Here is a 12,433-nt window from a genome sequence, read left to right as displayed (position 1 = left end):
ATAAGTAGACATTATTAAAAAGACATTATTATTTTAGCTAAAGCATTTGTATCAATACTGTGTGCCTTTTGCCCCATGCTGGGGAGCCTTTTACCCCATGTGTGCAGTAAAAGGCATACATTTATTAGATTTTTAAACAAAATGAACCACTTTTATGATTTATTTTCACACAAAATCTGTTACTCCATCAATGTTCAATACAAACATTCTGCAATCATAAACTTTGAGAGTATAGTGAAAAGCATATTTTTTTCTTGAGGTGTGCTTTTTTGCCCCGTTGTACTTTACCAGTACAGCTTGAAACTACAAAACTATTAGTTAATATAATATTTATATTATATTTTATTTAAGCTTCATTTAAATTAACGAAATCAATTTCTAGTTTTAGTTAACAAAACAACACGGCTGTAAGGTGAGAATTCCACTTCCTACACCCATCATATCGATTTTACTCATTCATATTTCTATGGGTGGTCCTTCTCCTCCCTCTCAAACTGTTTCAAGATACAAAAAAAATCTCCAACGGTTCAGAGGTTCATATAAGTCCACTAACTCTCAGAAAAGATCAATAAAAGAGAGTGCAAAACCTTGTGAAGCTAATAACGCATCGTTCGGTTTTCTCTCCTTCTTTCATTATTTATTCATCGTAATGCTTTACAAATTGACTTATTCCCATGCCATTATGTCCACCATCACATAATTAAAGTGACTGGAAACCCTGGGATAAAGTATAAAAAAGGGACGAGGAGAGATAAGAGGAGGTGGGGTGTATTAGCACATCCTCTCTTCATTCTGTGCCCTCTCCTACACATTACCTCATCCTCTTACACATATCATTGATCCTCTCAAAGAGAAGAGTGATGGGGAGAGAAAGTGGGGTGTTATTAATTTATGTCCATACCTTTACACATATCATCAGTGCTTTTGAAAATATTCCAAGTTAAAACATGTCTCTGTACAATGAAAAATTGAATAGTCTGTTGCTTGGAAAAAGGGACTTTTTGCTCTGTTTTTTCTTATGTTTTTATTCACATTTAGTCATTTGGCAGACATAGTCCAAATCCCACTCAGAGCCACTTCTGTTTGACGCTCTTCTAATGCTTCTAAACTTTAACCCTACATGACATTGCCAAGATTATGCATGCATAGAATTATTATTATATTATTATCATTATGCTCACATAAAACACCTGTCTGTCATTAATCATCTATACAACTTAATCACTAATAGGTGAAAAAGGTTTTTTCACATTCAAGAAAAATAGCATTTTTGGTAAATGCAATAATCAATAAACTTAAGTATCTAATTAAGGCAATAGCACTTATGATTTGGGAGCAACAGGTAATTTATTTCAATTATAAATTAGTGCAGGGCTATGAGAAACCCCACTGTGAATAATCATACACTCGCCTCTCATTGAATAAGGCACCCACAGCTAGAAAACATAACCAAGAGTATAACACTTGTATCCTACTGACACCCACTGCACTCTGGATACTTTAGTGATCAGCACATCACTTTGTTTGAAACATTTTCAGGATTTGTACATCTGTGAGAGCATTCGAAGAAATGTGAAATTGAAGAAAATGTTGAATTTTATATATTATATTATTTATTATATGTGACCCTGGACCACAAAACCAGTCATAAGGGTCAATTTTTTTGAATTCATATCTGAAAGCTGAATAAATAATGTACATGTAATGTATCGATGTATGGTTTGTTAGGATAAGACAATATTTGGCTGAGATACAACTATTGTATCTGGAATCTGAGAGTGCAAAAAAAATCTAAATTTGGAGAAAATTGCCATTAAAGTTGTCCAAATTAAGTCCTCAGCAACTCATATTACTTACAAAATAATTTTTTGATAGATTTATGGTATGAAATTTAATAATATCTTCATGGAATACGATCTTTACTTAATTTCCTAATGATTTTTGGCATAAAAGAAAAATAAACAATTTTGACCCATACAATGTATTGTTGGCTACAGTATTTCTACAAATATACCTGTGCGACTTATTGCTACAAAACAACAACAAAAAAAAAAGAAAAAAAAAAAGAAAAAAGTTCTTTTGAACTTTGTAGTCCTTTGCAGTTCTTTGTAACTTTGAATCCTGAAAAATATTGTGGTAATATTAAATATTATGGTTTCCACAAAAATATTAAGCAGCACAACTGTTTGCAACATTGCTAATAATAAGAAATGTTTCTTAAGCAGCAAAACAGCATATTAGAATGATTTCTGAAGGATCTAAATATAGCCTATATATATATATATATATATATATATATATATATATATATATATATATATATATATATATATAGACACTTTATGAGTTCTTTTTCAAACAATTCAGATTTCCCTCCATTATCAGTTAGACAGTTCTAGTTTGGAAGTCTCACCCTTGAGTGATAGCAATGTAGCAGCATCTGTTTGCTGGTATTCTATTTATCTTTACACTTCGCTACATATAGCCACATCATCTATTTTTGTGCTTTCTGACCTGTCAGGCCTGAGAGTAAGCAGAAGTATGGCATTTTTCAGACGTCACAGCTGTGAGTTAAGCATGTTTGCATGCAAGTGTGACCTAAGTGTGCACTTTTTGGAGGGCACAGTGCTGGGCCCTGGCAGGCAGAGGTGCCATGAGGTAACAGTGCTCGACTGATAACCATGATTGAACTGGATAACGATTGAGAGACCTGACATTTCAGTGGTGCTCCAGGCATCTCAAAGACACATCAAAGAGTTCAACTCCTCACACGCACACACAACTTGAACGCTTGTAGTCAACCTGGAATAACAGTGTTTCGCTTAAGATTTCCATCACATTTACAGAATATACAGGATTTATTTTTTGCCCCTGATTTTTAACTACAAAAAACATCCACTGTCAGCCACTGTAAGGGTTAAAAAAAGACCCAGAGAGAATTCACTAAACACTTGTGTCATTTTAGCTTGAAACCTAGTGTCTTCTTTACAAAATACACACAATCCAGAATGTAAATCTGTAAATGTAAATGAATTAATTATTCTATTCAGAGAGAACATGCATCCTTTCTATGCAAATGAGGCTTATTATAGAATACACATAGTATTCATCTAGCATAATTAACATCTTACCATAAACTTTGTAAATTTTATTTAGAAGAGACATTTACATATATTTTCTTGTAATCATGGCAGCATTAATTAATAAAATTATGGAGAAGATCGCTATAACCAGGCATATATCCAGATACGTGGCGGTCAAAAGTCATACTGTACAGTCCCAGCAAACTATGCCAGTGGTAGTCTGATGCATCCTCCACAATTTAGCAAATGTTTTTTTTTCGTTTCCTCATTTGAATAATTCCTTTAGTGAAAAGGGTGCGAAAACATTTCAGACAGCACAGGCAAACCAATGATGATATTAGCCTTCCTAGTGAATTCCCCCATAGAATTGACCCAGAGGCAGTAGATCTGTAGATCATACATCTGTATACATCACATGACTGAATTGCAACATGGTTTCTTAATTAAACATACATAGTTTATTAAATTCACAAAATGAAAATATCATATGTCCGTTTAGAGATTAAAAATAAGGATGCCCACTGAGACAGTAGGTAAAAGTCTGGATTTTTTTAATTATTATTTTTTAGAATAATTTTTAAAGAAAACTTAAAACTTAAGCAAGTACTGGCCAGAATTTTATATATATATATATATATATATATATATATATATAAAATTCTGGCCAGTACTTGCTTAAGTATATATATATTATTTTTTCCTAGCCATGCACATAGTTTCAGAAGATATATATATATATATATATATATATATATATATATATATATATATATATATATATATATATATATATATATATATATATATATATATTTTCTGAAACTATGTGCATGGCTAGGAAAAAATCAGTACTACTAACTACCAAGGCTGGCAGAAAACAAATCCTTGATGTCCAGCAATTCTATGTTGATTTGTATATAAACTTACATGTTCTGACTTATTTCCAGGGCTGTAGCAATAATTTTAACAATTCAAAACCAGAACAATTCTAGAAATGTGCATTCTCACCCCCTAACACATTTGTTTTTCCAAATTATCCCTGGATCCTCATTTTATTCTATACTTTTACTTCTGTCCTCTCCTATGTGCCTCATGCTCACTAATGGGAAAGCCAAGCTCAGTATGAGGTCTTAAAAAGGTTAGGAGTAATCACTCTACTCTCTTTCATTAATGCCCACTCTTTGTCGTTGCTGCTAAGAGGAAGTGAAACTATCATTACAGGTATCATTCTGAGCTCCGAGTGTGCACATGGCAGCTATCAAACCATCACATAGAAAACTAATTCTAAAACGAAGGCTTAAACAAGCTGTCACGCTGAGTCCTACAGCTGTGTGAGATAAAGCAATGCATGAAAGCACGCCTCAGCCTTCACAATCTTCTTTTTTAAGATGGCAGAATCAAAACACTTAGGTCCTGACACAAATGACACACTACATGTGGTTTTGTGGCTTACATCTGCATATCCATGATGTCTAAGTGCTCCTTTTGTCATTCAATGACTCAGAATTCGACAGACAGACAGGCAGATGCACAGACAGCTAGACAGACAGACAGGTAGATATAGATAGACAGATAGATAGATGAGTGTGTTGAAGTGTGAAATGTGTTGAGTCAAAGTCCTTTTAAAGCCCCGGGTATACTTCACTTTCAGTGCCCGCGCATCTTTCAAAGTATACTAAACCACGGATGCGCGCGGATTACCGAGTTCGACACATGCGCAGTACAATTTTTTCGATACTCTTTACCAGACAAGTGTCATCAGCGGGACATTCGCTGGCCAGGATCGGAGAAGAAAAATAGTGCATCCATCATCGCAACATAGTTCAGAAGATACACCAAGAGAACAGGAATCAAAAACGATGGAGAAGGCATGCTTATGAGTTTACTCGTCTTGTTTTTGAATCGCTCTTTACACACTCTTCTTCCACAACTGCACATTGTGCTCAGTACTGTGCGCATTGCCACCTAGTGTACTCTTCTGTCCTGCTGTTGCATGCACACTGTCCGCGCGGTCTCGAAATTTGGGCTGCACGTGGACGGGGTGTGCGGGCAGAAATTACGTCATGCGGATGGTGCATGAACGTGGAGGGCTGAAGTATACCCGGGGCTTAAGACAAGTCATTTCACTCGGCAGCCATCTTTGAAACGCCCCTTGGGTAGCTATTGTAGTCATGCAAGTGCAGCTCCTATATCTTTGAATGGGGAAACATCAAATTCTCCAAAGATGTTCAACAAGCTTACAATTAAATTTCATATTTGAAATCACCAATGAAATTTGACAACTGTCTCATACATTTTGTTTGCTTTACGATTGGCTCTTGTATGCTGGGTTCAGACTACATGATATTTTTGTATTTAGTGACTGTGTCAGATTATGCTAAATTCTTGCCATGTCATGGACAAGAAGATGTCAAACTACAAGTTGCTTCCCGAACAATCATCACTTGCCTTCTTTATCGACGTGCGTGATGTCATAGAGAAAGCGGAACTAGGGACTGACTTCCAGAAACAAGAATGTAAACAAACTACTGAAGCGGCATGTTAGCTTAATGCTAATGTTAGCTTAATGTTGCTGAAGCACCTGTGCTATCATTCACCAGCATTTATCTTTGTGGTAGTCACTTGAATAAACATCATAAAGGCAGGAGTATTGTTGCCATAGCTCCATGAACCTTTCCTTTATTGCATAATTCCACCTAGTAGCACCAATACCATTGTCTCTCTTTGGTTTCACCATGTTTGAAAGCTGTGTACTGAAGAGTTTCTGTGCTTCACAGATATGATGCAACCCCTTGTGGAGGACCGGGAAAAAAAATAAAAAAATAAACATGCTAGTCTTTCTGTCTTTCTGCTGTGACATTGTGAAGCGTCATTGTTGTCCACTATGACACACTATAAGAGATGAAATGATCAATTCTTGCGTTCCAACGCCCATTGTCGTTTACGTATCACCACCACACCCTACGTCAAACAGATCATGCCAAAATCAGGTTGATATCATGTAGTCTGAACCCGGCATCATTTAGGAGGCAGAACTTATTCCACCATATTGCATGTTGCACATTCTCCCATTCATAGTAATATGAACGGTCTTTGTATTTCTAAAGTCTTTGGTTGAGCTCTGTGAAAGTGCCAGTTCAGTAATTAACCTGATGAAATCAGTTACTCTGACCAACTTGGATATGAGCGTGCTGACAGAAGTGAGTGCATCTATCTTGAAGAGTTTGGTTGGACAAAAAGAAAAAAAGGAAAAACAATCAAAATCCAGATATCAAAGTGAGTGGAGAGCCGGCTGCTCTCAATCAGGAACCTTCTGGAGGAGACATACTATAGGTCTCAACAATGGAAATTGGAAATCAGCGTGAACAAAATCCATCTGCCTGTTACCCTCGGTCACCCATCGATCTACAGCTCTGGGAATCTTCACAGCTCTATAATCAAAATACTGACAGACATTTCTCGCTCTAAGGCACGAGATGATGTCACATTAATGTCACTTAATACGGGCTAATAGAGAATCCGAAGCAATTAGTTTAGATTCTGTGATGCAAAGCAGATAATTGTGTATTTGGACAAAAAAATACATATTCAATATTGCATATTATTTTACAGAACTCCACTTTTAGCCTACATATGTGAGGTAAAATGTACAACATTTTATTATACATAAATATGTAGTAAAGACACTGATACTGTTACCTCTGAAACTGTGCTAACAATATGAATTCACTTTCACTGTCTCCTGTCACTGTCCTCTCAACATTTCAATGCCGTTTCCAAGGAGACCAAAGAGCATTGGAATTCTGCAGTGGAATGCGGGTGAGTGATTGGAGGAGAGGAGAGATTAGTTTGAGAGCAAATGAAAGGTTGACACCTATGATCTCAACCGTGTGCATTTATAATTTGCTCTCTGTTACTAATCTCTGACCACATACTAGACTAAGTGCACGGGGTGGTTATTTGATACAAAACTAATTTAATTGCATGTCTCTGCAACACAGTGGTTTGGTATAGTTCAAATAACTTTTAAGATCAGGCAAATTCTCGTCCTGTCAAATGTGAATGAAGCAGTCTTATGCTTCAAATATTACATCTCTACAAATGTGAATGCATTTGTGATGACTCTGGGGGTATCTTTATAGAAGCCGTTTGTTGTGAAGAGTCAAGAAGGGAAAACAGCATTTTAGCCCACATACAGTGCACAGTCAAAAGCGATAACAGGAACTTTCATATTCAAACACATGCAATGAAAAGAGAAGCACGACTGCACAAAGCAGATACACTGCCACCTCGGCTCATATAAACTCTCTAAGCATGATTCATCGCTGTGCCAATAAGAAAGCGCTTTCTTTTTCTTACCCATGAACTCAATGCCCAAGTGATCCACTGCTCCAGCGAAGACAGAAGAGGGCAGCGGTGAAGGAGGAGGGAGGGAGGGAAAAGAGGAGAGAGAAAAACAGGTTGTAAGAAACACTTATTGTTTGCATTCTATTCTCATAGCAAATAGTTAAAGTGGGATACTATTTACGAAAGAGCCTTGTGATAGTGTACAACTTGGTCAAAAAAATTCATGTGCAGCAACACTGTGGTTGAAATGTTGCACAAGTTTTTCTTTCAACATTTGCAGATAAAACATTACGATAAACTGCTTTCATCTCTAATTGTGGATCAATATCTGCAGTTCATGATATGATCACGATATTCATTTCTTTCCTGTGGATCAGAATGAGGACTAGCAGGTACACCAGCAGTGCAAAATAAAATGATTTTATTCATTTATATTTTTGCACTGTTTCCCCGTTATCTTTAAAACAATATAAATTTACTCGAGAAGTAAAATTATGCAGGAATTGTTTTCATAAAATATATTTTGGTTTGTGTATATTTTTTCCTTACCACACTGGCAAATTGTTTTTAAGTATGAATTATAAATGATTAAGTGTAAATGTATCAATTTAAGTGTAAATTGAACCAAAATATTAAAGTATAAATATAACATAAGTTAACTTAATTCAATAATAATTTATGCTACTAGTACTACTACTACTACTTATAAAAAATAAATAAATAAATGTAAGTACCAATTTTTTCCCCTTTTTCTATTAATATTACTTTAGGCTAGGGCTGACCGATATATCGCATGCAATTGTCACATGCATTTTGTCAGCAAAGCCTGCTTTCAAATGGAGTGGCATTTAATAGACAGAACCGTAGTTCACTGACAAGCCACGCAATATCGCGTTCATATCGCAGAAGAATCGCCTTCGATAATGAACGCGATATTGCACGGCTTGTCAGTGATCTATGGCTCTGTCTATTAAATGCCGCTCCATCTGAAAGCAGGTGATGGCGATTTATCGGCAATCAGGGAACCGGCTTTACTGACGAAATGCGCGTGACAATCGCATGCGATATATCGGTCATCCCTACTTTAGGCGAAATACTTTAAGATATTTAGATTTTTTTATTTTTACTGGAAAACAAGAAAAATACTTAAGAAAATGTTTTGAATGATCAGAGACTAAATTAGAAGTTTTTAGGATGTTAGTTGATATATTAAGTTGTGGTACGATTTCATGATATTATTGCCTCTGCCCCAAGCAAAGAGATTCAACATATTTTAATGTCTCCTGTAAATCAAACCTCAGGAATACATTTTCATTCTGCCAGAGAATTCCCAGGAGCTGAAGGAATAGAAGCTGTGCTCCATCACGTATGCTCTGTCGCAGATTTAGGAGTGCATGCCATTTATTTTTGCCTCTCTTTAATGCAGTGGAGTAAACAGTATGAAGTCAGAGTACAATACTGTATCTCTTGTGGATCTGTGAATGCGTTGACAGCAGTAGGATAAGATGCGATGCTCTTACACAAAGACAAATATAGATACCATTTCTGCTATCTTTGGTCAGACTCTAAGATTTTAGTTCATTTCTTATTTATGATAACATCCTTTTCTCCTACTCAGCATGCCATCAAATTGGGCTAATTTGACTGTCTGCGACTGGATGATTGCAAAAGGCTCTTCAATGTTGCTTCAAGTGTGAAGGTTTTAAACCTCCCACCTGAAACAGAAGTCTGACAGGAAAATGATGGCATAGTTAAATTTGGAAGGGAAAGTTAGTTGCAGTCAAGATGTATGCGTGTTGGTGCCCTTGGGATTCTGTGTTTGGGAATGCCAAAAAACTCATCACATTTCTTTCAGAATCTCCTCAAAAACTGTCAGTATCCACAACAGAAATAAACCTGTAGGCGTCTCTATAACACAACATTGTGAGCGGTCCAAGTGAGATGCTCTCCCATCCATAACAAACACAGGGCTTTCTTGCATCATTGGCTCCGTGCCGACAATTCTGACCTATCCGGGAAAAGTAAGGGAGCGATATGGCTGGAGCGTATAGCAGTGACTGTGCCTTTATGTCATAATGTGAGCAAAGACAGACTGTGAGGCAGGTGCAGACTGTGGGGTTTCAAGCCCATTTACTTCCCCTATTCAAACGCTCACATCCAGACTGAGCCAAAAATAAGACCTTCTACATGTCTGGAGCTGCTTGTATAAAGCTATGAGCCTTTGGGGACATTTTCTCCTTCTAAACTGCCCTCAGAACGACCAAGGACTCAAACACCCTAATTGCACACCTTCTGTTACCGGCTACTCAGAATAAATGCCCAGCCACTTGAGTAAACGTAAAGAGTCATGCCATAAGTGGCTCATATATTACAGTTCTCAATAGCAGATTTTACATACCGCTCAGTATCTCAGATGAGATCAGTTGTGTCCCCGAGACAAGGATGAAGACGGACAAGGCTACTGATGCTTCGCTTGTCGTCCTTGAAAAAAACACTCATTTTAAATTGCCTCAGCCACAGGTTCACAGGAAATGTGCCTCAAATTGTGCCTACTGTCCCCTGAAGTCGACCTGGCATGAGGGCTAGCGATGAAACATTAATCTACTGAATGAGACTGTCTCATGTATTTATCTGTCCTACAATGGAGAAGTTTAAACACTCTTTCTGGAACTTGGCAGTATCTGTCTCTCTATCAAGGAGAAGTGGGTGATTGTGCTGGCTTTTTCTAAATGTAATTGCACCCGATAGCCTTGTAATGCCTTGTAAATCCTGAGGCTTAGTGGTATACAAAATAAGAATAAAGACGGATACTGCCAGTCTAATACCGTGAATTATGACACTGTTTTTTTTGGGCTGGCAACCATTGCAGTTGTCTGCAGGTTTGTTTGCTTTGCCCTAATAGAGAAAACCAGTCTTATGAAATTCATGAAACATAAACAAAACGAGAATTACCTGTATGAACGCCACTGATTCGCCTAAAACCCTCTGAAACATAATAAAAATAACTGTAATGCAGTGGACTTTACGTTTAGAAAAGAGCAGGCAACGTTAAAATTATAAAAGAAACTAATGTTTCTAATGTACAGTGTTTTATTTGCTCAAGAAATACTATGTCTATAAAGGCTAATGTTTTATGTATTTGAAGAATGGAGAAGAGACTTCTCTGATATTTCGTGTCTAGTTTTAGCCAATATGCTATGCTATAGAAAATTATCAAATTTAACATAGCACAATTCAATTTGCTCTGGAACAAATAATAGATTAATAAAACCAAATATTGCCCGTTTTATGTACCCAAAATGAACTATATCTCATGTTTAACCACTATAAGACACAGCAGCAAATTACACGAACCCCGAACGGCCGCTGATGGCCTGGAGCTCGCATCTCCGAAAACGTCTAAACAAATTGTAAAACAGGTGCTATGATTAAATATGAATATGAGTCACATATTTCAGGTCTAAACAACTACATTCTCATCTAAAAAACTCTTAAACTACAGTTCGTGGTACAAGCAGTGTAGTTTTCGCAAAAATTACAGTGGATTTGCTCGGCCGCCATGACGGTAGCTTCAAGCAGAGTGATACAAACAGTGAAAAGATAAGAGTGCTGTTATCACTAAAATATTGCACGGCTATCAGCCAGTCAGATTCGAGAACCAGAAAGAACTGTTGTATATATAGTTTTATAAAATGGTTAGTTCCTGTCCTTGATTCTGATCGATCAATAGCTGTTTTTTATTCACGATAAAATGCGGCTATGACTGCTTCACCCAACGGTTCTGTGTATCACTACACAACACCCTTAGCAACCAGTCCTAGCAACGTAAACGGTATGTTCTCAATTGATATTGTTCATTGAAGCTTACTGTATTATGTAGAAGAGTATTGCAGAAAGAGATCAAGTGAGCGAGTTTATTACCAGCATTCAGATTTAGCATTTTCCTTCAGGTCAGTCCTATGTTCATAATAACAAAAAATCTGTTTAAATGTCCGATGTATTATCCTGTCCTTTTAACAGTTAAAGGGTTTTCCCGTGACTGACAACACTAGTCAAAGCATTTTTCAGTTGCGTCTTGTTCCGTGTTCACAACAATTCAGTCTTTTCAATGTAAAAGTCTTCGCTACTGACTGACACACTCATAAAGACAGTCTTTGCCGCCATCTAATGGTGTAATAATGTAATTTCTTTTGCTGATCGCAGTCAGGGACTATTTTTTCCAGCGGAAGGAAGGCTTTAGTGAAAGTTTACCTTATGAAAGTTGCATTGATACATATTTTTGGCTTTAATATTTGTATTGTGTGATAACCGTTTTATAAAAGCAATAAGGTACTCGAGGCTAGTGCTGTATCATGAATAAGTCACGGTTGAATTCACGATACAGCATAGCCTTGAGTACCTTATTGCTTACATATTTAACTATCAATAGTTATATTTTCTAATAATCAAAATAGAAAATTCCAGTCATACAATCCAGCTGTTAATTTGAGTACTACAGTAATACAGAACGTGAACAATCAGATTTTTGAGAGTTTATAGAACCAATTAGAACTTTAGGCTGGAAATTTCAATCTTATGTATTCTCAAAGCTATAGAACCACAGAGTTCGAATTAAAAATAAATAGCCCACATCAAGTCCAATTTCAGATAGAGAGAATGTGACCTCCAATATTTAGGTCTGCAGGAGCCGATAAGGGGTTTGGCTGAAGGGTTGTGACATTGCCAATCACAAGATGGTATCGTTTTATCTCAAGGAAGACACCTTTCAAGATCTTTGCTTTGTAATGTAGAACTTGACATCTCATCAAAAAATAAAATCAGCCTTGGAGCTGGGGGATGGGTCAGGGATTTCTTGTCATCATTCTCCTCACTTTCTCTCATCAAGCATATATGGTGTTCTTGAACCATGTTCTTGACTGTGTCCTTCTAACATCCCCAATCACACTGAGTCTGAATCAACTGCTGTAGGAAGGCGTTCCGTTTCTTCCCTTTCATTTTATTTT

General features: G+C 36.7%; 1 protein-coding gene across 3 annotated transcripts in view; it reads right to left on the bottom strand.

Annotated features, from left to right (window-relative positions):
* The window catches only part of LOC125276803 (pro-neuregulin-3, membrane-bound isoform), a 363,293-nt gene that overhangs the window by 21,415 nt on the left and 329,445 nt on the right, over positions 1-12,433 (bottom strand). For 2 of the 3 annotated variants that reach the window (XM_048204653.1, XM_048204650.1), the window contains exon 4: positions 7,443-7,469. The exons of the other annotated variant lie outside the window; for it this stretch is intronic. In XM_048204653.1, the coding sequence (XP_048060610.1) occupies positions 7,443-7,469 (27 nt within the window). The remainder of the gene's footprint in view (positions 1-7,442; positions 7,470-12,433) is intronic. 3 annotated transcript variants of the gene reach the window in all.

This window comes from Megalobrama amblycephala, linkage group LG10 (assembly GCF_018812025.1).
Source record: "Megalobrama amblycephala isolate DHTTF-2021 linkage group LG10, ASM1881202v1, whole genome shotgun sequence".
NCBI classification, from domain to species: domain Eukaryota; kingdom Metazoa; phylum Chordata; class Actinopteri; order Cypriniformes; family Xenocyprididae; genus Megalobrama; species Megalobrama amblycephala.
Note: the sequence above shows the minus strand (reverse complement) of the source record. Positions and strands in the feature narration are given on the sequence as shown.